The 27,711-nt window shown below is 41.4% G+C and overlaps 2 protein-coding genes across 2 annotated transcripts in view; one reads left to right on the top strand and one right to left on the bottom strand.

Moving 5' to 3' along the window:
- The window catches only part of LOC116310695 (nesprin-2), a 55,730-nt gene that overhangs the window by 25,634 nt on the left and 2,385 nt on the right, over nt 1-27,711 (top strand). Inside the window, exons 33-49 of the mRNA XM_031727560.2 lie at nt 60-226; nt 9,963-10,125; nt 15,036-15,223; nt 15,346-15,496; nt 16,433-16,615; nt 17,865-18,002; nt 18,121-18,315; nt 18,552-18,861; nt 19,085-19,153; nt 19,547-19,683; nt 19,905-20,034; nt 20,437-20,642; nt 22,710-22,910; nt 23,015-23,137; nt 23,455-23,646; nt 24,959-25,030; nt 27,651-27,700. Coding sequence (XP_031583420.2) covers nt 60-226; nt 9,963-10,125; nt 15,036-15,223; nt 15,346-15,496; nt 16,433-16,615; nt 17,865-18,002; nt 18,121-18,315; nt 18,552-18,861; nt 19,085-19,153; nt 19,547-19,683; nt 19,905-20,034; nt 20,437-20,642; nt 22,710-22,910; nt 23,015-23,137; nt 23,455-23,646; nt 24,959-25,030; nt 27,651-27,700 — 2,675 coding nt within the window. The remainder of the gene's footprint in view (nt 1-59; nt 227-9,962; nt 10,126-15,035; nt 15,224-15,345; nt 15,497-16,432; nt 16,616-17,864; nt 18,003-18,120; nt 18,316-18,551; nt 18,862-19,084; nt 19,154-19,546; nt 19,684-19,904; nt 20,035-20,436; nt 20,643-22,709; nt 22,911-23,014; nt 23,138-23,454; nt 23,647-24,958; nt 25,031-27,650; nt 27,701-27,711) is intronic.
- esr2b (estrogen receptor 2b) overlaps nt 18,744-27,711 on the bottom strand; it is a 65,395-nt gene continuing 56,427 nt past the window's right edge. Inside the window, exon 10 of the mRNA XM_039602899.1 lies at nt 18,744-18,874. Within this exon, the coding sequence (XP_039458833.1) occupies nt 18,847-18,874 (28 nt within the window). The 3' untranslated portion in view covers nt 18,744-18,846. The remainder of the gene's footprint in view (nt 18,875-27,711) is intronic.

Raw genomic sequence — 27,711 nt, 5'->3', positions numbered from 1 at the left:
GGGGAATATGCTCACGTGTAGTACATCATTCTGTCTTTTTACTCGTATTTCTCAATCAGGACTGTATGGAGGAGATCAACCTGTTCAGTGAGAATAAAACACACCTAAAGAAGCTTGGAGAGCAGCTCATCACAGCCAGCAACAAGACAAAGGAAACGGAGATCAACGACAAGCTGAAGGACGTCAACGACCGCTGGCAACATCTGTTTGATCACATAGAGGCCAGGTAGGAAGCAAGAAGGCATAAAAAGGTGTCAAGAAATGTTGCTATAGATGTTGGAGATGAATTTTATATGAATGAATTTGTGAGTTTATACGTTTTATTGTTGAGTAGTGGTGCTGGTGTTGTAGTGCTTGGTTATATAACAAAGTTCGACTCCCAGTCCAACACTTTGTTTAAACTTATATTGACAACTTTGACGCAACTGCCTAACAGTTTATGCTAAATGTTTTTTTACATCACTCTTTGAACGTCTTAGGTGTCATTCAGCCGTTAGCAGTGGGGCTGCCTGCTTATTAAGAGTAGCACAAAAACTGCATATAAAAAATTGACCTAGTCACTGTGATGTCATATTTTGGCCTTGGTGTTGGCGTTCTGGCTGCAGTCATGTTCTGGTTTTTTTTAAGCCAAATATGGCTGTAACTGCATAAGAGGCTGGAGTTACTACTTATCAGAAAATACTAGTAAGTTTGGTTAGAAAGCTTTATATAGAAAGCGTATCAACGCTTTTTAATGTTGTAAAGTTAACATGGGAGTGTCTCAATTTTTTGAACTAGCCTCAAGTTGCCATTTGATGTACTGCACAGTATTTCCACACTGGCTTCATTTTGTTTGGCATATTAGAAATCCCTCCACACAGCTTGGTCTGACAGTCCCATCAATCTAATAATGCTGAAGGTCTGATAAAGTATTGCTGGGCTTGACAAGCTAACAGTGGGATATCCTGAAGGAACAATAAAACCTTTAGATTGCACTTTTTATAGTATTTTTACTCTTGCCTTCTGATGCCATCACTCTTTTCTCTTATGGGAAATCTTACTGGATGTCTTCATGACTGTGTAGTATGGCTCTTGATCCAAAGCTACAAGAGCAGCCCTGAAATGTGACTTGATTTTGAGAGAGAATGCAGTTCTTTTCGTTCACATTATGGAGACGTGCAGTTAGTGGGGTTAGGTTAATGATTCCAAATTCCCCTTTGCCCATCAGGTGTGAATGTTTGTCTGTCTCTCTGTGTTAGCCATGTGACAGACTGGTGGCCTGTCTAGGCTATGCACCACCTCTCATTCTATGGTGACCCTGAACTGGATAAGCAAAAGAAAATGAATGGATGTATTAAATATTGGCTTCTGAAGTGGTTTGTATTTAGATTATCGCTACTTAACAAATGGTTTTCACAGCTTAAGAATACAACCTGCTGATTATTCCTTTAGTCATCAGGCTTCTTTGAATCCTGACCCCTTAGTGTTTACTGCTGCAGTTCAGCACGTGCAGCTTTATCTGTGCACTGTTGGACTGGGCACAGCACAGCTGTTATTCTACTGTGGCTGCAGATTAAAGTCGGTGAAGCAGAGGGTAGAGTCATATTATTATTAATCCATAAATTCAAATTACATTCCAACACAGAGAAGATTGATAGCTGCATGCAGGGAGGTGCTGAAATGACTACATATAAGTTTCCAGTTTATGATTCCAGGACAGAAAAGTTGACAATCAAGCTTTAAAAGTGAAAAAGTAGCTGGATAAAGACAGAAGAGAGAGCTTGAAAGATGGTTCCAGTCCTTCACACTGTTTCAGCTACACTAAAGGACGAGCTGTGCCTGTCCCAGCTGAAAATGGGCAGAAGTTGGGGTACGTTCTGGGCAAGTCACCAGTATTTACCTCGTCACCTGTCACCAGTATTTACCAGTAGGGTTTTTTGCACTCATTTTTCATTATTAAAAACTAAACACATAAGCTGATGTATATATCTGAGAACTATAAATTATATCTCAGACATTCCCAATTATTTTTATGGTATTTTGCAAGGGATGAAGCAAAACAATTAACTTTGCAGTTTTTGGATTCTGCAGAAGAAACAGAAGTCTAAAAGGTTACACACTTGGATACTCCAGTGTCAGAATGTTTTCCTCTAAGAGCAACTTTTGAGTTCACTATTTAGCTGATAGCAACACGAGTCTTGATATTTATGTATGTGGTGAGCCTGGAGATAATTATGTGTTCTTTCCACTAACAAGGTTGATCTCAGAAACAAGCGACGTGCATTAGTGGAGGGTTTTTGACCTTTCTTGTTCTCTTCTAGTTGCTTTCCCGTAGTCAAACGGTACAGTAGTTATTACCAGCTATGGCCTTGCTGTGCAGCAGAATGGATGCAGGTTGGTGGAGTGCACAGCAATTACCGGTACATTTGTACCAAACAACAGGACATTGGGTTTAAACTAATGATTGAATGCTGCTGCTCATAATTACCAGTTTAGTGATGGCGAAAGAACTGATTTTTTTTTTTTTTTCATAAAATGCACCAAGAAAATCAGAGCAAACTAAACTGAGACTTTTTTTTTTTTTTAAACCCAGATCATCTCATTTTTAAACCCAGGTTGCTGTGTAGTGCACTCTTTCCCTTTATTTTATTCACATTTTAATAAAAAAAATTTATGTTTTATTGAATTTAATATAAATGCACTGATCCTTAATTCTTCATTATCCACTTAAGCAGCTGTTGACTGAAGTTTTTCCCCCCCGTTTAGTTTGAAGCACTTTCGCATAATCAAGTGGGGTAGAAAATTACTGTGTTTCCGTTTAACAAGGGAAGCAAAATTTACATGTGGTTGATTGCTGCTTTTGTGAGTCGGAGGGTATTTAAATGAAAACCTTTCAACTTTGCCACATCTTCCCAGGGCGATTTTTGAGGGGCAGTTAACAATGAGTGGCATCCTATCGATTTGTAGTGTTTATATGTGTGTAACATGGCGCCAGGTACCAGGCTTCTCATAGTGTGGTTTGTGTTTTAAGTAGCAAAAACAAAGGCAATTAACAAAGGGGAAATTTAAAGGGTACCTTCCGTGCTTGACCACCTTTAATGGAGAGCTTTCAGGAAAGTTCAGCTTACAAAGTGATGAATGTTAAAATTACAGAAAAAATGGATACGTTTATTCTACAAGTTGGCCTGAGAGAGACTGCACTAAATCCATCCATGTTGTTCACTCAGGGACAAGGGTCTTTATCATGACTGTCAGGCTGTTAGTGCAGAGACATACCCTCTTGCACTAACAATAGAATGGAGACTAGAGTTGAGAGGGAGCATGACACACAATAGTGGATTTGCCCTCACTGGTCTCCCCCCCTTAAGTGACTGACCAGCATAACATTGCTAAGCCTGCTAATGAGCCATTACTGAGGAAGCTGTGGCGTGATCTGCAGTTCTCATATTCCAACTTTTTTTTTTTCAAGTTTTTGAAAATGTTTGTGTGACACTAGTTATAATGGTTAAAATCTGTACTCCTATCAAAGCTGGGTGAAGTCTGGGTGAAGGTCTCAGTGCAGACCAGTTCTGGCACACCAAAACAGACAAACTGTACACTATTGTCTATCAAAATTTATTGTCACTAGCACTAATGCACCCATAGTTAAATATAAAAAGAATCTTAAACCACTCCACTGAAAGTGGACAACACATATCATGTTATTATGCTTATCTGCTGCCAAACCCTTTGTAGCATTTGAGGCTGAGGATGAATTGCTGTGAACTGTAATACATTTATCTATGCAGATAAATGTAGTCAGTGTCTGCATGCATTTGCCCACTATGCTGCTTAATATGATCAAGAACTTTAGCATTTTCATGCCCAGTTTCCTCTTGAAATCACAGCAGCTTGGGTGTGCAAGAAACACAAATTCAGAAATAGGTCTCAACCAAGTTAAAGCAATAAGTGTCTGTGAGTGTGCCCGTGGGCAGAAAATTAAAGACGAGGGGTAAAAGTAGTTTTATAGACCTGTGGAGTTGGTCTTTTCTTGACCTCCGAGGAGTCTAATCCATACAGGTTTTGGATACTGACAGAGGCACACTGTCTGAGCCCACAGAAAGAGAAATGGTTCATCGCACATCCAAGGGACTTCCCAAAAGGTTGATTCTGTTCATCTGGACATAGTGTTTTTACTCATCCAAGTGACTTCTTCAGTCTTTCCCCAACCTTATAAACAGTACATTTGTACAATGAAACTAGCACCACTGAAAGAACAATGGGCTGTGAGGTTAATTGATCATTATTTTGCAAATTGTCATGACCACTGATCAATGGCCATGAGTACCATTCACAGAGAGTTGGGGAATGGCTGCAATCACAGCATTGTAAGATGGTGAAAGATGTACCCTTAGGCCCCCTCCTCGATTCAGAGATGGTCTTTCCCTTTTCATGTAAATGACCTCCTTGACTCCGCACTCAAACCAGGGTTCCTCCCTTTCCAGGATGTGTACGTCCTCATCAATGAAAGTGTGTCCGCTGCCCTGTAGGTGTAAATAGACTGCAGAGTCCTGGCCTGATGAGTTAGCTCTTCTTTGTTGAGCCATCTGCTTCACCAGAGGTTGTTTGGTTTCCCTGATGTATAAATCATAGCAATCCTCCTGGCACTTAACAGCGTACTATACTACATTACCCTGTTTGTTTCTGGGGACCCGATCCTTGGGGTGGACCAATTTTTGGCACAGCGAAAATGGGGCCGTCCATTTACTTACTTGGATTGAGCATGCACCAAGACATCCGAGGGACTTCTCCAGTTTCAAAAATTGCATTCACATGAAGCCAAGAAAATATGTTGCTAGAGGTTTATGAAATGAAGGTTGCGCAAGGGGTGTCCGCCCCTAGCCACAGCACTGGGGTGGCTGTGGCTCAGCTACTACTCGGAAGTAGTAGATTCGGTCTACATGATTGCTCCCGAGGCGCTCATCAGTGTGAACGTGTAAATGTTAGATTGAAAGAATGTGTGAGACATTGTATGAAGTGTTTTGAATGCTCGAGTTGAATAGAAAAATGTTATATAAGAACCAGTCCATTTACCATTTACAACACGGACATTATACAGAGCTGAGTCAATGGTTGGTCTCATTGGATGGTCCATTGCCAGAGTCCTGCAGGACTCTGTCACATGTTTGGATAAGGGCTGATGAAGTTCCAAGAGTAGCTGATTCAGAGTCACTGATGACTGTGGTGTGCCTCTTGCCATTGTCTGCATCTCACCCCACTAAGTTACATCAGATGACTGCTGAGGTTTGACTTGCAGAGGGATTAGATGCGCTGATACTAGCATGCTGCTCGCCTTTGTCCCCCAAAACAAACCGGGTGCTCCGTCACCCGGCCCAGCAGCTGCTGTTTGCTAATGCGAGCCTTTGTCCTGACGGCGCTCCGCCTCAGGGGCCACCATCCGCTCGCTTTATTGTGCGAATAAGATGCATGCAAGGCAGATGTTTGTTTTCTCTTTAAAAACCTTCACCCTGCTCTGTCCAGACACCTCTCCTCCTCACACCTGGTACTTGCACAGATTTACTTCGTGTACTCTCACACAGCGTTTTTGTTTCTCAGATTATCGTACAGTCAAGTCGCTCATTTCAAGTACAGCTTTCACACTTTTAATGCCATGTTGTTTAGGTTATTTGTTTTGTTTATACAGACAGAAAAAAGTGCCCTTTTATGGCCACTCGGTTCTCTTTTCATGTGGCCATAGACCTGGTTGTCATAGTGATGATGTTATTGCAACAGGGATTGGTTATGTGTGAAAAACAGACTGTGAGTCATCTTGGAGTTGATTATTCTATTTATAGGCATGTAATCTCAAATAAGTGAAATGCAAGATTTGCACTTGTGTGTATCCCTTCAACTTCTTCATGCCTGTAATCTATAATCTAAAATGAAATGTTGCAGATCTCAGTTCACTACTCAGATTTCGAGTGTGAACATAAAGTAAAAGTTGGGCATTTTAACGTTTAAGTCTGCAGGGATTGACTCACTTTTGGAGACTTGTTTGCTTCTACTGTTCTTTCTTTCTGTGTTTTCTCTTGTGCGCCAGGTGGCTCATTTTTATATACAGCTACCAACATAGAAGAAGTTGGCCAGCTTTGCATGTTCTGTCTCAAACACACTTCAGATTTACAGTTCTCATTTTACGACCTTTTTTTGTTGTCATTCTTCCTTCTGCTCCACCTGTTGTTTTTTTCTATCCTTTATTATTCAGACTTGTAATATATTACTTGCTCTTGGTACTCTGAGACCGAGGGTGGTGTATTTCAAGAAAAGAAGGTGGCAGATGGAAGTTTACCAACCTCGGGTTCCCCGCTGGCTCTGTCTATGTCAGCCACTATTGGCAGTCTGAGCAACAGTTTACAGCTCCACCCTTAATGAACTTTAATGTCTTTACCTTACAGACATCTTGAATTGTTTTTAGCCTAAGTGTGTACTTTTCTACTATCTCAGTCATGGTCGTGCCACATTATCCTGAATCTCTGATATTCATGCATATTTATCAAATCCACCGAGACACAGATGGCTTGAATGGTCTCTTATTAAAGTTCAGTTGGTAGATTTTTAGCCACAGAATTAATGCTGGTTTAGCTGTGTCAGTACCCTCTGTGAAAACATGAAAAAAATTACTATTAAAATCTATGTTCCCGCAAGTAGTTCTGTATTTGAGAGCTCATCAAGCCAGGTTTATTTTTCAATTTTTTAGTCCCTCAAATAGATATTTTCAAACATGTGAACTCATAACTAAATATGAAACAAGAAGAGGAAAATTATTAATTCTGTGAATTAAGAGAAATAAAATGAAAAAAAGAAACAAAAGTTTCAAGAAAGACTGCAGGGCAGAAAAAGTATATAGAAAAAATACATTTTAGTCAAGCTTGAATATTATTAGTTTTGGTAATTAATTATTTGGGTCATTTATACAGTTTTCAGTGCTGGTTCTTTGTGAGTGTACCTGTCACTGCATCCAGCTGTTTTTAAAAGCTGGAAGAGGAGAAGAGGGGATGGTGAGAGGAGGGGACGGGCGGTCTGTGGAGAAGGCAGGGAAGGGAGGGATGGTGGGTTAGCGCTTGCTAGCAGATGAGCCACCATCATGGAGTAGTCTCCTCACCAGCCTGTAAGTACCTCTCATCCTGATCTGGAGACTTCATCACGCCCCGTCCGACCTGGCGCGTGAGGCTGGAAAAGCGGACGGGTGAAAGGGTGGGGGAGCAGATTGGGTGTTTTGTTATGATAAGGAGACGAAGGTTGAGGAGCAAAGGGGGATGGGCTGAGCTTTGTTGATGCAGGCACGTAGGCAGGCAGGCAGGGAGACACACGCCGAGTCTTTCAGAGCTAATTCAGTTTAGCTTGGGCTTGCCTCGTGCGCGTTTACATTTAAATAAAAGGTTGGACAGCAGATGTGTATTTATGTGAGGGTATGCAGCGGCATGTTTTTGGTTACGCTCTCCACTCCTCTGTCTACTGCAACATCCTCACATGCGGTACAGATGTGCAGCCCAGAGCTCACACCTGCACAGAGAAACATAAAAACAAACATGCAGCTAAACATGGGGCAGGGGAACCCCTGTTCTATCTGTGCTACTGGGACAGCAACAGCATCCAGCATTCCTAGTCTGTGTCTTTATGCAAACAAGAAAACTTGGTGGGCTCAATGCAGCTTGTTGCTGCATCGGACTCATTGTTGCATCATTGAGCTGTACTGCCTCGTATGCACAGTGGGCACATTGATTAGTATGTGACACACAGCTACAATTTTTTTTTTTTTTAGTTCTGGAGGACATTACTGCTACTTTCAATGAAATCAGTGGACATTATCCTGGAGTCAAATCTAATAGACTGTTAAAGGCATCTTAGAGAAAAGCAAACAAACAGCATCCCAATTTGCCCTCAAGATCCACTTTTAACTTCACTGGAGGTTTCTTCATGTCAATAAGGAGTTTTTCCTTCCCACTGTTGCCAAGCGCCTCCTCATAGGCGGCCGTCTGATTGTTGTGGTTTTCTCTGTATTAGCGTGATTATTGCTATATGGATAAAAAATGAGTCCTTTGAATTGAATTAAGTCCCATCATAAGTTACAAAATTAGAAGTTAGACAATTTGTTGAAAAATTGTATTAATAATTAATTTATTTTTTTAACCCAATTAAAAAATAAAAAACATTATAAATGTGATTAATTAAAGATCCAAGATCCAGATGTAACGTATAAATCATCTAAAACATTTACTGAGATAAGCTAAATTTATATATTCATACATCCGCACTGATCAAGAATTGCCAAAGGATTCATGAGTGGGTGTACTGTAAAGAAATCAGAAGCATTCATAAAATCCAGAATAACCCAGAACAGAAGTGATGTGAAATGGCATTTGCAATGAAAGTCTCATAGATAAGCAATAAAATATTTTTTTAGGCCACCTGATCCAATTTCATATAAAATGCAATAATCCAAATAAAGTACTAAAGTCCTTTAAACATTGTCCCCTAAACCCTAAAGCACAATGATAACCAGCATTTAAGAGTGAACGGAGGAGAGAAAAAACGCTAAACGTTTTGGCATTCAGGTCGAAGAATGGCATAAATGGTAGAGGCTGTAACGAGGCTCTAAAGGTGTTCCAAATGATTCTCATTTTTGTGGCACCAAAGAAATGAAAGGCAGTGCATAATATTTTCAACAAAAGGGAATAAGAAAAATCTTACATACAGCTGACGAACGTCTGTATCCAACACGTACACGAAACTCTAAATGACTGATAATCCTTTAAGTGGTCAGTGATGTCAAACAGCTTAAGGTGGCAACAGGAGAAGACAGGAGTGATAAATAATTGCAATTGTACATACATACATACATCCGTCTGTGTGTTTTTCCAGTAAATTTTTGTTTCTAAGAGACACAATCGTTAAGAAGTCTCTCTGTCATGCAGTTTGTCTGCTGAGTTAATTTTTTCAATCACAAAATATCCTATCAAAAGCTTGTTGTTGGGTAGTTGCCTTCATGTCATTCCCCAGTTTTTGTAACCGGTGATGTCACTAAAAGTCATGTTGTTTTTTTATTTGGCCTCGGGCTGGTGTAGCGAACAAATTCAGAGACGTTAGAGGACATTAGGTGCCCCATGCTTTCTATGGCTAAAATAGAAGCTGCAAAAACACATATGACACAACCTTTAACATATTTGTTTTAAGAGCAGTGACAGATCTATAATTAACAGACCACACTCTGGATGTGTATAGAGTTCAATCCAAGCCTGCAATTTAATGAATGTAAGATGTGGAATTTGTTACTTCTGGTCACATGACGTTGCTGAGTCACCTCTCTCCTCTCTGCGTGTGTTGTGGAATGAACCGATGTAGGTCACTGACCTGAGAGCTGTGCTGGAATGCAGCCGCTCTCTCAGACAACACGCAGCTCTCAGTCAGATGTAGGTCAGCTTGCAGCGTGGCTATAATGGCTCCCGTTGTGTCATTTGTTGGAACGACATCAGCGCTTCCCACACAAAGTAAAAACCTGCCACAGTGCTAATGTGTGACATGGGGCTGAACGTAGTGTTAACAATGGCAGGTTGATGGGTGTTTGCTCAGCATCCTAAGTGTCCTAATTCAGATTTTTGTCTCCTCAAATGGCATGAAACGAAACCTTGTGTTACACACCTGAGACAAATAGAAAAACAAATGCATGCATTATTTAAAGAGCTGGTGTGTGTAAGACTTGCAGATTTCAGATGCCGCTGAAGTCTGAAAGTTTTGGTGCACAGGCTATTGTTTGCTAAAGCTGTTTACATGTATTATGTTCCTTTAAGCTGTATAACATACCTGTGGCTTTAGGCAGAAATGGGGCACAGAAGTCAGAAATTGACTGGAGGAATTTTCTGAATGTTTTTGACCCTTTCTGGTGATCTGTGCCCAGCTAGACTCCAGTACAAACTGTTCTAATGTGACACATCTTTCGTCCGCAGGGTGAGGAAGCTGAAAGAGACGCTGGTGACGGTGCAGCAACTTGATAAGAACATGAGCAACCTGCGGACGTGGCTGTCCCGTATTGAGGCAGAGCTAGCCAAGCCGGTGGTCTACAGCACCTGCCACAGTGATGAGATTCAGAGGAAACTAGCTGAACAGCAGGTGGGCAAAGATGGAAAGACTTGTGTGAGATATTTTAAGTTATGAAAGTGTGTATTTTTAAATATTCAGTCAAAAACCTAGAAAGTCCTGCAAGACCAGGAAATTAAAGATCTAAAATTTAATTTCAGTTCTTCATGAAGATCTACATGAAGTACCTCTTAATAACTAATATAACCTCTAAGAAGGAGAGAACAGTTGGCACAATGCTGTGGGACAACTGGAGTGATTATTTCTTTAGTTATTTGGTATTTAAAGCCAATCGCCTCCCACAGCCATGTGAAAAAGGGAGATCTCATGAAAGATGAGCAAATCACCTTTCATGGTTTCTTTGTGGAAGAAAAACGAGAGCTCTCTGTACACACCTGCTCAACTTGGACATCTTCAAGGTAAAGAAAAAGAAAAAGGGGAGTTAAAGTGCTATTTTAGAAATGCACAAGGCAGAATTAGGACTCCACTATGAGGGAGACATTGCGTCTGGTTTTAAACCCTTTATGTTATGGCCATCCTGTGGTGGTCCAAAGCATACTAACATAAGAGTGAATAATGAGCGCTGCAAAGTAAAATCTCAGCAAGGCTCTGCTAAGAGAGGAGTTTGTGAAGGAGACAGCTGTCACGCTGGGCTGAGAGATGGTAAATGCGCTGAGAGGCAGAGCTCATGAGGAGGTCCAAAAAAAGGTAAATGGACTTTAGCCTGTTAGTCCATTTGTCATCTGCCATATAGCAGTACTTTGGGAAATGGCTAAAAGTTCCAGGTTTTAGAGCAAAGATGGGTGGAAGGGTTCAGAGGGAGAAATAGTCATAGGCAAGATGAAAGAGTTTTTTATGTCTTGGGTACATTTGCCAGTTTGCCTCTCGGGTTTTGAAAAAATCTTAAATAGATATGCACGTTTGATAGTAAGGATGAGATCAGGTGACAGTGGTTGTTGAACCTGTGGTTCATTTTGCATTTTTTATCACTGGATTAACCTTTTAAATGCACACTTATATAGCATTACATGTGACAAATGGTCACATTCCCTTTAAAGCCACAATGTGCTTATTCTTATTTTAAAAAAAGGTTAGGGTACGTTGGTCTAAATATGTGAATTAGCTAAAGTCAGACCACATTATCAACAAGCACAGTAACGCTTTAAAAGAACAGAATAACTCCCAGACCTACCTTGATTAAATGCATGAATAGAATACAACATAGTGTTTATTTATTTATAGTCAGGGGTGCACGTAAGTGGTCCGCAGGTGCACATTCGCTGTCAAAATAAAAGATGCGCACCAGATAAGAAGTTGCAACGCGTGTTTGCCTACATATAAAAGGCACTTTTTGTCCGCTAGAGTGGGATTTTCACGGCATATTCTGCACCACATCTCTGTGCGTTCATCATTTGTTTGAAGCCAGCTCACCTCCTGCAACCACTTTTCCGAGAATACGCGCGTCTTTTGCGGTTCGGACTCCTTCTGATATTTCTTTGGAGGTGGAGGAAAACCAAAGTAATTGCTTAAAGGAGCTTCTTCAACATCTTTAAGAGTTCTAAACAAATGTCTGTCCTCCTCCAGAAAATCTTATGTACGCAGACGCGCGTTGCAACTTCTTATCTGGTGCGCGTCTTTTATTTTGACAGCGAATGCGCACCTGCGGACCACTTATGTGCACCCCTGTTTATAGTGTTTATTTAGTAAAAGAGTAAACACCAACCCTACAGCACTTTTTGGCAGACCTCTGGTGCTTTTTTAAATTGTTCATTCTGTATTCTGTCACAAATGCAATTTTTGGTTACTGTGAAGGTAGATAGGTACACACATTAAACAAATGCAAACAGAGAACAAAAATAAGAAGAGAAAATTTTGAAAGTTCAAAAACGTTTAGATGTTAACAAAGGTTCAGTGAGATTGTCCCACCCATTAAGCAGGAGGTACACACACACACACACACATATATGTATATATGTATTATTGTTTCCATTGTATATAACTGCAACTCTTTCAGCTTTACCAGATTATTTTAGAAATAAGTACTAAAACTCAGTGATCAGCCTTTCCCTTAAAAGCTGGGCCCCACAAACTGGTTGACATGAGCCACTTCTTCTGTGAGAAACTCAACATTTTCTGAACTTCTCAAAGTGCTCTACTCTGCCACAAGCATGTCAGCCTGAGTGCTCCTTACTTTTTGGGGGTCTAAAATGCGACTGCTACGAAGTGACTGAACTTGTCAGCACTGCTAGTAACCCAAGAGTTTGGAGAATTTTCTTCTCTTTTTTTGTCTTTTTTTATGATGGATTTGGGGGTCGAAGCAAGCTCGGATGTATTCATTTGACAAGTTAACAGTGAAAGGGGTTCAACTGCACTCATTTCTTAAATCACTGAATATCTCTAGCTAATGATTTTTCTCCACTCAGAATTTTACAAATCTGTGCAGTTCAGGTGAAAGAAATACACTTAGAATCTGCAAAACAAATTGGACTCGAGCTTTCTGTCTAAATCTGGACAGGGACGCGTCTGAAGAAATAGAGCTCATATCTGATGAAAGAAATAGTGGCAGTTGTAAAGGAGTGAAATGGAGACAGATGACAGGCAAAATGAAAGGAGACGAATTCGAATCAGCGTGGCGATGTGGAGAGCCTTAAAGAAATGGGACTTCTCCTGTTCCTCAGAAAAAGGCTGCAGGTCTCTCCATTAGCAGATGAGGGATGGCTGAAATGACTCCTGTGTGGATAGGCACTTTAAGCTTTCACTGGTCACCATGGCAACCTAGAGAGTGGTAACTTTGACCAAACAAGAGGCAAAAAAGTGGTGTCCAGCCCCAGTGAGGGAGCTCTCGCTTTCTCTCTCTCACGCTTACATACTCACTCACACACACACACACACACACACACACAATCTTGTGCATCATGAAGTCTCTTAAAATCTCTTAAAATGGACATTACGATGCCTCGTATTAAAGCCAATCGTTCACACTGTGAGTGACATTTGCAGATCCTTTTATGCCAACAATTGCATAAAAACAGTTTCATACTACAGGGAGTGCAGAATTATTAGGCAAATGAGTATTTTGTCCACATCATCCTCTTCATGCATGTTGTCTTACTCCAAGCTGTATAGGCTCGAAAGCCCACTACCAATTAAGCATATTAGGTGATGTGCATCTCTGTAATGAGAAGGGGTGTGGTCTAATGACATCAACACCCTATATCAGGTGTGCATAATTATTAGGCAACTTCCTTTCCTTTGGCAAAATGGGTCAAAAGAAGGACTTGACAGGCTCAGAAAAGTCAAAAATAGTGAGATATCTTGCAGAGGGATGCAGCAGTCTTAAAATTGCAAAGCTTCTGAAGCGTGATCATCGAACAATCAAGTGTTTCATTCAAAATAGTCAACAGGGTCGCAAGAAGCGTGTGGAAAACCAAGGCGCAAAATAACTGCCCATGAACTGAGAAAAGTCAAGCGTGCAGCTGCCAAGATGCCACTTGCCACCAGTTTGGCCATATTTCAGAGCTGCAACATCACTGGAGTGCCCAAAAGCACAAGGTGTGCAATACTCAGAGACATGGCCAAGGTAAGAAAGGCTGAAAGACGACCACCACTGAACAAGACACACAAGCTGAAACGTCAAGACTGGGACAAGAAATATCTCAAGACTGATTTTTCTAAGGTTTTATGGACTGATGAAATGAGAGTGAGTCTTGATGGGCCAGATGGATGGGCCCGTGGCTGGATTGGTAAAGGGCAGAGAGCTCCAGTCCGACTCAGACGCCAGCAAGGTGGAGGTGGAGTACTGGTTTGGGCTGGTATCATCAAAGATGAGCTTGTGGGGCCTTTTCGGGTTGAGGATGGAGTCAAGCTCAACTCCCAGTCCTACTGCCAGTTTCTGGAAGACACCTTCTTCAAGCAGTGGTACAGGAAGAAGTCTGCATCCTTCAAGAAAAACATGATTTTCATGCAGGACAATGCTCCATCACACGCGTCCAAGTACTCCACAGCGTGGCTGGCAAGAAAGGGTATAAAGAAGAAGAAAAACTAATGACATGGCCTCCTTGTTCACCTGATCTGAACCCCATTGAGAACCTGTGGTCCATCATCAAATGTGAGATTTACAAGGAGGGAAAACAGTACACCTCTCTGAACAGTGTCTGGGAGGCTGTGGTTGCTGCTGCACGCAATGTTGATGGTGAACAGATCAAAACACTGACAGAATCCATGGATGGCAGGCTTTTGAGTGTCCTTGCAAAGAAAGGTGGCTATATTGGTCGCTGATTTGTTTTGTTTTGTTTTTGAATGTCAGAAATGTATATTTGTGAATGTGGAGATGTTATATTGGTTTCACTGGTAAAAATAAATAATTGAAATGGGTATATATTTGTTTTTGTTAAGTTGCCTAATAATTATGCACAGTAATAGTCACCTGCACACACAGATATCCCCTAAAATAGCTAAAACTAAAAACAAACCAAAAACTACTTCCAAAAACATTCAGCTTTGATATTAATGAGTTTTTTGGGTTCATTGAGAACATGGTTGTTGTTCAATAATAAAATTATTCCTCAAAAATACAACTTGCCTAATAATTCTGCACTCCCTGTAGAAGCACCATCAATCAATCACAGTCAATAAAACTAGGATAATGATTTCAAATGGAACTTTGAAAAGCAGTCACCAAAATAAAATAGGAAGGGACTGACAGGAAAAAAACAGAAAACTCTGGGAAAGGGCAAAAATGAGGAAAAAACTAAGAACATAACACCAATGGCCAAAACGAACAGCACCCAGGAATCATGCTGTGCTGTGTGTAGAGGTTGAAGGCCTCAAAACAAACCAGAAAAAAATACAGATTTTTGGTTTTCCTTTGTGATTTCTAGAAGAGGAGAAAGTTGAAGAAGTTTTTTTTTTCTTTTGTTTTTTCTGTGCCGGTTGGCATCCAGGATCTGCAGCGGGACATCGAGCAGCACACAGAGAGCGTGGCCTCGGTGCTGACGTTATGCGACGTCCTGCTCCACGATGCCGATGCCTGCGGCAGTGACTCAGAGAATGACTCGATCCAGCAGACCACCCTCAGCCTGGACCGCCGCTGGAGAAACATCTGTGCCATGTCCATGGAGAGGAGGATGAGGTGACCAGCCAAGAAGGGTTGAAGACTGATTCTTTAGTTTACCGTGGTTGGAGGGGTCTTACACTTTTCAGAGCCCGAGCTACTGTGATTAGAAGTCAACATGTGCCTTTTTCTGCCCTCAGAATTGAGGAAACCTGGCGTCTCTGGTGTAAGTTCCTCGATGACTACTCTCGCTTTGAACACTGGCTGAAGACGGCAGAACTGACAGCAGCCAGCCCCGACTCCGCCGACGTCCTCTACACCAGCGCCAAGGAGGAACTCAAGAAGTTTGAGGTCAGCAGACTATTTTGCTCTCTTTTTTAAGCTTTTTTACACTTTGGCATAATATTGGAAAGGGAGGAATAAAGTAAAGCAATGACCTTAAGTTCAAATTATGTCGGTGTTTAGGTAGACCTAAATAACTGGGATTTCTGTGTATTCTGATATTAGCTCTACAGGAAAAGCCATGGGTATGTCAAAATGTAAAAAGGTCAGCTCATTCATTAAAAAAAGGATAGGAAAGTAAAGACTTCCTTTTTACAGGAAGAAGCCAGTACCACTAGGCAGCTACTTGCTGCGACCGGTTGGGGGGTGACGGAAGGGAGACAGGACAGCATGAGGGAAAAAGGTTCAGCAGCTAGCAGTTAAATTGCCTGTTTTTCAATTTTTGTTTTTCTTTCTAATTTTATATTTCCCTTGAATCAGCAGACACCAAAGATGCATCAAACAGTTTTAAGTGCTCAGGTGTCCTGTTGCGCTGTGACTCACTGGTAACCTTTGGTGCGCTGGTCTAGATTAGAAGCACAGATTAGTGTCTGGTAATCTGGAGTTTGCTGAAATGCCTTCATTTCTACAGCAACAGGGAACCAGTGACCTACATTATGTATCCTGGCTGTCAGTGACATATTATGGAAGCTGTGGAGTGTCATTATTAAAGATGTAAATCAGCTGTGGGTTGTATTTATAAAGAAAAGGTTATTTCACACAGCCTTTTTATAACCATTGCTCACATTTCTGTTGTGGAATCAACAAAATTTGCTTTACCTACTTTCTTTAAGTGAGTAGTTGTTCACTAGTTCTTTGTTTGCTGTTTTTTTTTCTTAATGTAATCTTCAACATGGCTATGTTAACAGACACATCAAACCATTTACACTCTATTGAAGCCCCTGCTCCAGCTTGAAGTGTTCTTCTCATTGACACTCATGTGTGACCCTCATTTTCTCCTTTCAGGCGTTCCAGCGGCAGGTTCATGAGCGCCTGACTCAGCTGGAGCTGGTCAACAAACAGTACCGCCGTCTGGCCCGAGAGAACCGCACCGACGCCGCCAGCAAACTTAAAGTCATGGTCCACGAGGGGAACCAGCGGTGGGACAGCCTGCAGAGGAGGGTCGCTGCCGTGCTCCGCAGACTGAAGGTGAGAAAGGAGGTCGGGGGTCAGGATTGGCTGATTTTATGTGGCAGTTATAATATTTAAAGGTACCTTAGGAAAGCTACTCTGTTAAAAGCAGGGTGACTGTAAAATTTAAATATATATATATATATATATATATATAAACAGAAATCAAACATCATTGTGTTTCAGGCATTATCAGATGATCTGTGTAGTATCTCCCTGCTCCACGCTAAGCTGTCAGGATTTAGGTCACCTCTCAGACGGTGACAAGGCACATGGCATCATGTTAGCAGGGAGGCGTTTTCCTCATGGCATGTGCTTCCGAACAGATGGAGATGTTTATGTTGCTTTATGCAGATTCCTTGTAATCAAAGAATTCTGCTGCTTGGTGCCAATTGGCTATAAGGCACGTGCAGCGGCAAGAGCTCTCACAACAGCAGATTTTCTGCTACATTATGGGCTGACATTATTGGGAAATGATTTATACAAAAAACACAAGTGTAGAGAGTCTGTGACCATAACTGTGCAGGAGGGTTCTGTAACAGGAGCTTGCATTACAGTAGTTGGGTTGGGCGATATGTAAAATTTTTCCAACCGACAATCGTTGGTCCAGTACATGATGATATATTTGCACAGGTGACTTTTTGATGGGCAGAGCAATGTAATCATGCACGGACTGATCTGCACATTTAAAATGCATACGATTTGTTTGGAAGGAATATTTTACCTTCTTTTCTTGTTTGTTTGATTTTTTTTTTTTAATGTTTGCTGGAAGAGACATTTTGATTTTTAACTTACTTTTTGTCTAATTTTGTATTTGTTGTTTGGTCAAGTGTGTAAGTCAGATAAACACTGGAACGGCCTGTAAACACGGTTATAGTGGTTATAGTGTTTCCCTCCCCATCTCTCTACATAGGCTACTGTCTTTCTGTCTTTCTGTTAACAGTTTGAGTAAATGAATCGCTGCATTTGGGCGCAGCTGGAAGAGGGTGCCATTAAAACAGTGCTATTATTTTTTCTGTTGACTGCTTCTCTTAGCTTCAACCAACATTATTAGCAAACTTACTTATGGACAAATAAATAAATCACAGTCGGTGAAAGGCTCAGCCTATTGTCAATAGTCAATATATTCGTCCAGTCGCCCAACCTTATGTAACACTACACTTACACAGTAAGTTGATATCTGAATCACATAAGCCAGCAATATTTATAGCACACAGTTTATGGCATCAAAGGAATATACTAAAAGTAATATTTCTGTCCTATTCAGTATTTTACGTCTCAAAGAGAAGACTTTGAGGGAACTCGTGAGGGGATCCTCGTTTGGCTGACTGAAATGGACCTTCAGCTCACCAATGTAGAGCACTTCTCAGAGAGCGATATCGAAGAGAAAATGAGAGAGCTAAACGTGAGTATCTCCCTACTGATGTTGAGCTGTAACATTATCCTGTTTACATATTGATGGACTGGCTGGGTCTCTCACTGGCTGAAATATTTTCATGCCATTGTGTCATTTACCTCTGCAGGGTTTTCAGCAGGAGATTACCCTGAACACCAACAAAATCGATGCCCTGATCGTATTTGGGGAGAACCTGATCCAGAAGAGTGCTCCTCTGGACGCTGTGCTTATTGAGGATGAGCTGGAGGAGCTCCACTCCTACTGCCAGGAGGTGTTTGGCAGGGTGGCTCGCTTCCATCACCGCCTAGTGAATAGACGTCCGGTCAGTAGTATAAATGACTGGGATTAGAAAAAATAAAACAGCTGGAGTTTTCTCAGACTGGCTGTACCTGTAAACTGCTGCTCTGAGAATGAATGGGATAAAAGCATTTGTTTTTGTTTTGTTTTTTTTAAATCTGAGGACATGTTTGATTTTTTAAATATGTGTCTACCTCACAGACATTAACTTCAAGAGACATTTGTCATCTTATTTATCCTGGGGTTTTTTCCAACCTGCAGGTTCTGGAAGAGGAGGAGGAGAGGGAGATGTCAGACTGTGAACCAGACCGAGACGATTCACCCGATTTGACCCCGTCCTGGATGGCGGAGAGGAGAAGGAAGGAGGTGGATATAGCTTCAGCAGTGGGAGGCGTTTCAGGTGGACCACAGGTGATGTGCCACCTCCTGGTACCCCCTATAGAGCGATCAGGAAGAGAGACCCCCGTCAGTGTGGATTCCATCCCCCTAGAGTGGGATCACACAGTCGACGTGGGGGGGTCATCATCCCATGAGGACGACGAGGATGCCACCTTCTTCAGCGCTCTGTCAGGTTAGCTTCGTGTCTAGACATGGGTTAAATTATGATTTCATAAGATCAGATCTCAGATCATAGAATACTATGTTAGATAGCATTATGTATTAACTCTTCAGATGAAAAAAGCTGGAAAAAAATCCTCATGCAGAAGTTTTTGATATTCCTGAAACACCTTTAACACCTTTGCAGATCTCCATCTCCTCAGCTGTGAGACTTTAACCTCCACTATTTCTTACAGACATGAAGGTCACAGAGAGTTCAGAGTCATTTTTTAAAGTGACTGCCAGTGCAGTGAAAGCAGCCTCGGGTAGGCGCTCTGCCTCCTGCATGTGTCTGCTTTGCTATGCGTTTTTTTTTTTGTTGTTGTTTTTTCCAACTAGCATCCTGTTTTCACCTTTTTTAATCTTTTCCCTTATTTCACCCCATTTCCACCATGAGTCACAAATGTGGCTGTGCACGGCTGCAAATTATCATTCACTTTGAAATGTTTGGTTTAGTTTGGTTAGCGATTGAAGATCATGAGACCTGCATGATACTGCAAGTCAGTTATGTGTGTTTCTTCAATCCATTTGTGGTTTGTTCATTTGGTTTATGCACGTTGAACCTTTTCATGCATGTGTCGGAGGGCTGGTGAAAGAAGTTGTCTTTCCATCTTTGCTCTTACTTAACAGTCACTGTTTTCTCCTCTCGGTCTCCTCAGTGAAGTCAGTGACTGACACGCCTAGCTGGCACCTGCCTGGCTCCCCGGAGAGGAAACAGCTTCCTCGAGATATCATCCAAGCCCTGAGCTCACTCCCTACACATACAACCAGCACTCCCTTCCACCAGCAGGGCTATGTACGTACAAACACACGATCCTGATTGGGTCCAATGTCAGGTCCAAAATAAACACAATAGAAATGGTACACTATGATAGATTTGTGAAGACTTTTTATCATCCTTTCAGATTTCTATGAATACAACACATAGGTGTAAAAAATGCAGAGTGCTTTTTTTTTTTTTTTTTTTTACACCAGTGTAACAACTCAAACTGATTGTGTGTGTATCTGTGTGTTCAGGCGAAGCTAATGTCAGAGTGCAGTGGCAGCATCGACAGCGTGAAGAGAGTCAAACTCATGCTGAACGATGAGGAGGAGCTGGAGGATGCAGGCCTGACCAGCAGCACGGCCAGCAAGCAAACCAGCACGGGTACGCAGACAGAGATAACCGCAGGTGCGAGAGGTCTCACTCTGTTTGAAACATGTAACAGTAGGGATCATGCTGGAGGTCCTGAAGGCAAGTCGGAAAACACATTTTCAGAAAATCCACGCGCTAAAATACAGCACACTGGTTTGTGTAGCCCAGGAAAGACATAACAAAAATTTACTAACATGGACTCAAACCCCAAATATACCTTTGTTGATAAAGGAGCAAGGAAATAGACCAGAGGCTGCCAAAGCTCTTGGGTCTGGCAGATCCACCTGAGACCTCTTTGAAAAAAAGAAGACATAAAAGGGGGACAGATAGTGGAGTACAGAAATCTTGAACAGATCCGTGTGTGTGGCAAGTAGCATTTATACACATACTCATCCCTCTTCCTTGTTTTGTCAGGTGTTATCGAGCGCTGGGAGCTGCTACAAGCACAAAAAAACGCAGCAGAGATCAAGCAGGACCTGGAACAGTGGCAGAAGCTCAACTCTGACCTCTCTGATGTCACTTCCTGGCTTGGCAGGGTGCTGCCAGAGCTGGAGAGGCTGCAGAGAATAGCACCGTCCACCAGCATCCGAGACATCGAGGTCAACATCAGGAAACTCAAGGTAACAACCAATCTGAGAGCATGAGGACGTTCGCGGAAGAAAAATAGGCAAATAAAAAAGTGAAACCTTGAGATATTTACCTAGAATGAGCATAGCCGAAGTGTATATGCTGCTCAAAAAACATGACAGGAACATTTAGAAAACTCATCAAATCTCAATAGGAAAAAACAATCATGTTGGATGGCTGCATATATGGACTGAGTAATGTGATAGGAACTAAAGGATGCCACATCATTTGATGGGACTGAAAAGTATAAACCTACAGAGGGTTGAATTCAAAGGTACCGAAAATCAAAATGAAAAAATTATGAAGCACGCTAGTCCATTTTGCAGAAATTTCATTGCAGCAACTCAGAAATGGTACTCAACAGTTTGCTTGGCCCCCATGTGCTTTTATGCATGCCTCATGGATGGTGTCCTGGGGGATTTCCTCCCAAATCTGGACACTCTGAGGTGTAACCTGGCAGCATCGGATGAACCAAAACATAATGTCCAGGAGGTATTCTATTGAATTTAGGTGAGCGTGGAGGCCAGTCAGTGGTATAAATTCCTTCATGCTCCAAGGCTAGGGGAACCTAGGACTCACTGCACCAGTGTAGAGTCTGACAATGGGTCAAAGGTGTTCATCCCAATACCTGGGAATCAAGGTGCTGTTGCCTGTTAGAGGCAGCATAATTTTCTCCTTGACTTCTTCAGACCGTGTCATATGTGCTCCGGGTGGACGTGCTCTTGTGCCGTGCTGCTCATCCTGCTCATCTGTGAAAGCACAGGGTGGCTTGCCAATTTTGGTATTCTATGGTAAATGCCAGTTGGACTCCACAGTGCTGGGCAGTGAGCACAGAGCCCACTGAAGGTCATTTTGTAGCTCTGGAAAAGCTCATCCTGTTGCTCCTTGCACAGAAACAGATATCAGTCCCGCTGATGGATTAAGGACTTTCTATGGCCCTGTCCAGCTCTCCTAGTCTCCTGCCTGTCTCCTGGAATCTCTTCCATGCTCTTGAGACTGTGCTGGGAGACACAGCAAACCTTTTGGCAATGTCATGTATTGATGTGCCATCATAGATGAGTTGGACTACCTGTGTAACCTCTGTAAGGTCCAGGTATCTCCTGATGCTAACAGCAATGACGCTAACCTTAGCCAAATTCAAAAGTACTGAAAAAACAGTCAGAAAAGATCAGAGTGCACCTTTTTTTTTAAATTTCATTAACACCAAAGTAGCTGAAACTGATTAACAACCTCCTCTGCTACTTAACTGACCAGATCATATCCCAAAAGTTTAACTGACTTGCTGCTGATTAGATTGAGTAGAGTATATACCTCAGATCATCAGTTATTTCTTACGAACAAACCACAATGTTGTTGTGACAATGTTCTCTCCTCTTCCTTATTAAAAAATAAATAAATAAATAAGGTAATATTTGATGTTTCCTGTGCTAACTTCAAATGTGTTGGATTAAAAACTAAAAATATTGAACATATAACATATTAAAGATTTATGTTTTTTCATGTTGAACTTATTGTCAATTATCCTTTAAATAAGTGTTAATTTATTCAGCATGGATAAAGACAAGATTAGAGAAAAAATCTTATAGATGTGTTAACAAAAAAGAGCTGTTTTTGGTGAGAAATGAGAATTCCAGCAGTTGCATGGTAAGAGCTCTGCTCTTTGTTTTTTTTTTGTTTGTTTTTTTCTTGATTTAGATGTTAAAAAAAAGCCTTATCTTCCATTTTAAATGACATTGTCAAGACTGGAAATAATGTGTGAAGTCTGAAAGTAGATGAGCTGTCATGTCATTTGTCCTACTGAAGAGAATGGGCTGGAGGATGTTCATTTACTTTGTATAATTTAACTGCAATCTTAGCAGGATTATATCAAATAAAACTGCACGCAGCCTTTCCTTGTGCTCACTCCACCCACCCAACTTAACTTTTTCTTCTGATTAAAAACAGTGTGAGGAAATACAAGTCACAATGCAGAATAATCAAAGTCAAATGAAAGTAGATTTTGGAACACTTCATCTGTCTTTTGTCTAAAATGAATGTTTTGGTCGTTTTTTTCTGCTAAGGAGATGCAGAAGATTTTCAACAGCTACAAGTGTCTGATGATCTCCATCAACCTGAGCAGCCGTCATTTCCTGCGTGGCGACAGCACCGAGCTGCACGAGCAGCAGGAGGCCCTGGACTCAGCCAATCACAGCTGGACTCAGGCCTGCAGCGGCCTGGAGAGCTGGGAGAGGAGCCTGCACTCTGCTGTCATGCAGTGTCAGGTCAGACATGGAGACACCTCCTGAACGTTTACCCCATAGAGTTCAAAATAATAGGAGTGATTCACAAAATGTCATCTGACCTGAATCGCTCTCCTCTGATTCAGGAGTTTCACAAGACGCTACACTCGCTACTGCTGTGGCTCGCTCAGGCTGAGGACAAACTCCGCACAGTGAACGTCAACGACCGCTCGCACTCTGCACTCCTGCAGCACAGAGACACGCTCACAGTGAGACAAACTATAGTCTTTTTAGTCTTGTATCACTTATTTTTGCACTAACGTCATGTTGACTCTAATAGTCTGGATCTGACTAATATTCACTAAAATTTGTAGATATGGTTGCTGCAATTTCGTCCTTGTTTTATACAGGAGACACCTATTGACCTACTCACACTTGTTGTCAAAACATGACATTCTATGGCATAATAGGTTAAATATACTAGAATGTTTTATGGAAAGCTGCAGTGATTGGTGTAAGTAACACAGAGCCTATGGAGTCTCAGCTGATGTCTTAGTACTGCCCTCTCTGTCGCCCCCTGCTGCAGGCTCTGCAGGAGGAGCTGCGTGGCCGGCAACGGCGGGTTTCATCACTGCAGGCAATCTCCTCCCAACTTCTCCTGGAGGCCACTGGAGAGGACAGTGTAGAGGCCAAAGAGAAGGTCCACGTCATCAGCAACAAGCTGCATCTCCTGCTACGGCAGGTGGCTGCAGACCTGCGTACGCTGCAGGGAACACTGGTAGGTCCATCTTCCTCTCATATACTCTGCCATGATATAAAGCAGCGGTGTCAAATAAAAGTCCTAAGGACCAGAATTGGCCTGGCAAAGAATCCAATTGGACCCACAGACACGTGAAGGACTGTAGAGAGTTTGACATTTTACCTGTATTGTCATAAATTTCACTACTTTTCCTTTTCCTATTGGTTAAACCCCCCATTACCATAGAAAAAAGGATAACGAAAGATTTCGTTTCACTTGTCCAGCTGTATGTGGCCCACAATCTAACTTGACTTTGACATGTCTGATATAGAGCTATAGTTTATGTGGCTGAGTGCAAAAACCATCAAAAAATCATTTTTTTCTGCTTGAATGAATCAGTTTTTCTGTTTGTGAACATTAAAGTCAAATACAGTTAGGTCCATAAATATTTGGACAGAGACAACTTTTTTCTAATATTGGCGCTGTACATTAACTAAATTTGATGCAGTTTTAAATGAAACAACTCAACAAAGTCTGAAGTGCAAAATTTCAGCTTTAGTTCGATGGGTCGAACAAAAAGAACTGAAGCATTTTAACACAATTCCTTCATTTCAGTGGTTTAAAAGTAATCTGACAAATTAAATACCTGAAAATAAAATGTTCATTTCTAATACTTGGTTGAAAACCCTTTGCTGGCTGTAAATAAAACTATGATCCAAAGGTGCACCTGCAGATTTTTCTGCCTTTTAGCTCATTGTTGCAGCTTTTAAACTCAGCTATGAGGATAGCACTTCATGGGTCTGCAGCTTCTAAATCATCCCTTCCAAGATGTTTCCTAGAAAAAGACTGTAATTTAGAATGATTCATGCAGGGAAAAGAGCCAGTGTTGAGTTGATCCACATCCATTAAATTATTTTTGAGTGTAATTCAGATCATATTTTGGTGCACAGCAGTCCAGCTGTAGAATGAGAGTTTCTGGCATGTACTTGCAAGGAGCAAGGGAGAAGACAAACCACCATTCAAGGGTCAATTATTCAAATATATATAAGTCATTTATGTATTATTGTAGGGTCTACCTTACAATGTAAAGCGCCTTGAGGTGACTGTTGTTGTGATTTGGCGCTGTATAAATAAAACTGAATTGAAAAGTGCGTGCTCTAATAGCAGTGCGTTTAAACGTGAGTTATGCCCTCACTGAACTCTGTACTCACATCTGTTCAAACACAAATCTGGGGGAAATGCAAAAAAGTGCAGCCGTCTGCTGCTCAACATTCCTCCAAGCCGATCATCTGTCAATGCTCTGAACTCGTGACTTAGAGCTGGTTTGATGAGTCTTGTTTCACTGTCTCAGGAAACCTGCTCCACCAGTTCTGAAGTAGAAAGCATTGGTCTGGGAAAGCTCAGCTCACCGTTTCTGCAACAGGTACACCTTGGTGTTTTACCTTTAATTTAGACTGTTCAGAAGCTGCAGTGAAATAGAGTAAAATTGAACATGTATTTCAGAACATGATCATTTTAGCAGTGTGATGTGTTAAATGCTCAGTAAATAAATAAGTAAAATTCATCCACTGAACATCCACCATATTAATAACTGTATTTTTCACTGCATGCTCTCCACATTTGAACCAGTCTAGAGTACATTTGGTACACAGGAAAATTTGGGTAATGTGGCCAGCAGGGGTGCCACGGCCACAATCACACACAAAATTACTTTTTTCTATTTTTGATCCTTTCTGAAAATGTTACTCGTAACACAAATAGTGTTACTGTATTTAATAAGCTTGACATGCTTTTTATACACGTTAGGTTTAACATTCTCATTAATACAAAATATCAAAATAGTAAATTTACTCAAGTGTTTAGACTGAGCGATTTTTAGCTACACTGGTAACATCCACACATTAACCTGGCATGCTGATAGTGTGGATGTTTGCTTTCATTTCAAAGTACATTTGAGGCAAAAGTCTTGTGATGTGTTACACATTAAGTCCAAATTTCCCAGTTCCCAATTAGAATTTTCATCTGGGATGCCCTTAACTCAGACTTCCAGCTCGGAAAGTCAGAACAGCCCAACAAACCCTGACTTAACAGTGAGAGTAAACAGTAGTAAGACTGTAAAACTTACACATTAAACACGCCAGTCACAATAAAGAAAAAACAAGTATTGCTCTGTTTTGCTTGAGATTAACGGCTCTACCTTGCTAACAAGCAAAGCAAATCCTGATTTTCCAATTTTATTACTGGAATGCACTCAAGGGGATATCTTTCGGAGGAATGGCATATTTCCCTCCAGCAGAATTCCAGAAGCTTGCACTGGAACTGTACTGGCAAGCATTCGCTATCGTTCTCCTCCACAGTGTGTCTGTTGTCCTGTCTTTCTTCCCTCACTTCAAACCGCTCGGGGGAGAGGGACGCTCATCCCTGAGCCTGGTTCGACCAGAGGTTTCTTCCTGTTAAAAGGGAGTTTTTCCTTCCTGCTTTCTTGGTCATAGGGGTCATCTGATTGTAGGGTCTTACCCTACAATCACAGGTACCCTGTGGCATTTCTTGTTGGGATTTGGCACCATATAAATAAATTAAATTGATCTCGGGAGTGGCGTTACTTCTGAGTTCTAACATACAGCTTCCAGGGTATCTGGAACACAATATTCAAACTGGAACATGTGTTCTGACTTTTTTTTAACATTTATATGAGACCATAATACATTTAACCCTCTGAAACAGACTTTTTGGAGGAAAGTCAAAAATTGCTATCTGGGTTTTTTGGAGTTTTTTTTTGTAAATATACTCTGATTGCCTAGTTTTTAGGTTTAGTTAGGGTTGGGGTCTTCACCAAAGATGTCTTGGAGTTTAGAGCAGGGGTGTCAAACAAACGTGGGATAATTTCATATGTCAGTTATCAGTGGCCCATCGGTATTTGGGAGTTCCAAGACAGCAAGTGCAGTAGTACAGGCCAGATACACAGAGAGACTGGGAGCCTGATTTAAATGCAAGCGAGTCGTGAAAACGCAAAGAAAGGAGTGAAAACATAAACTGAGCAGCATCTGGCTGCATTTCAATGATATGGGAGAGTGCACAGCAGAGTGCAGAATTTATAAAAACTAAACTAGGAGCTGGATAAAGTCATACCCGTTTTAATTTTCAGCAATTTTCGGTTGTGCAGGACAAAAGGTTTCAAACTTGTCCTTGTTCTCCCCAGTGGTAGTAAATCTGTAAAAGAAAATGCTTCCTTGAAAAAGACTAAAGTTACAGTTCAGTACTGTATATTACATAAAAAAGACTATATACAAAGTGTCCTTGAAAAGCAGAGATGCCACAATGTGTGCTTGTAACACAGAGTCATGGCTCAGTGTCTAAATGAGTCTCTCAGATGTGAATGTGCGCTTGAAGCCATTTAGAATTACTAGTTTTATGTGCTGCTCACCACAAACAGACACAAGCACACCCCCCCCCCCCCAATGGCCATTCATACTACACAAAGTAATTAGGCAATAAACAATTAATGTGTTGACCCTCAGTGCCCCCATACCAGAGGTGAGAACATCTGGTTTAATGGGATGTACTGTGAGATTTGTTATTTAAATATAGACATGTGGTATCCACAGAAGCATCAGGATCTCAGCTACAAGCTCACAAAACCATTTCGACAACCACCGAACCAAACACAAAGCGCCAATCGTTTACCCCGTGGCACATACACAAACGTGCTGTTGGGTGCTGAAAGCCGACATCTCTCAGATTCCAAAACTGCAGGTTTGATCACTCCCTGACCAAAAGTCACTGAACCAGCAGCAAAAGAAGATGTTTGGAAAAAATTGTCATGAATTTTGTCTTACCTTCACAAACAGTGAAGGTATAAAATCACACTTCCTGCACAGATATCTCTCCCAGTGTGCTTCGAGACCAGTTTCCTATCAAAAATCTCTATTTTCTGCCAAAATACAGCAAAATTCACTTTCTTATTACACACCAGTCTACCATAGTGTACAGTGTTGTCAGCCGCTGTCCAAGTGATTAACACGTGCTTTTTTTTTTTGATTCAGGAGGAGGCTGGTCTGCAGGCAGCTACGGTCAGACAATCGGCAACCAAAAGGTACCTTTTTA

Source organism: Oreochromis aureus, linkage group 19 (genome assembly GCF_013358895.1).
Source record: "Oreochromis aureus strain Israel breed Guangdong linkage group 19, ZZ_aureus, whole genome shotgun sequence".
Taxonomy (NCBI): domain Eukaryota; kingdom Metazoa; phylum Chordata; class Actinopteri; order Cichliformes; family Cichlidae; genus Oreochromis; species Oreochromis aureus.
The sequence above is the reverse complement of the archived record's forward strand: the minus strand, read 5'-3'. Positions and strand labels throughout refer to the sequence as shown.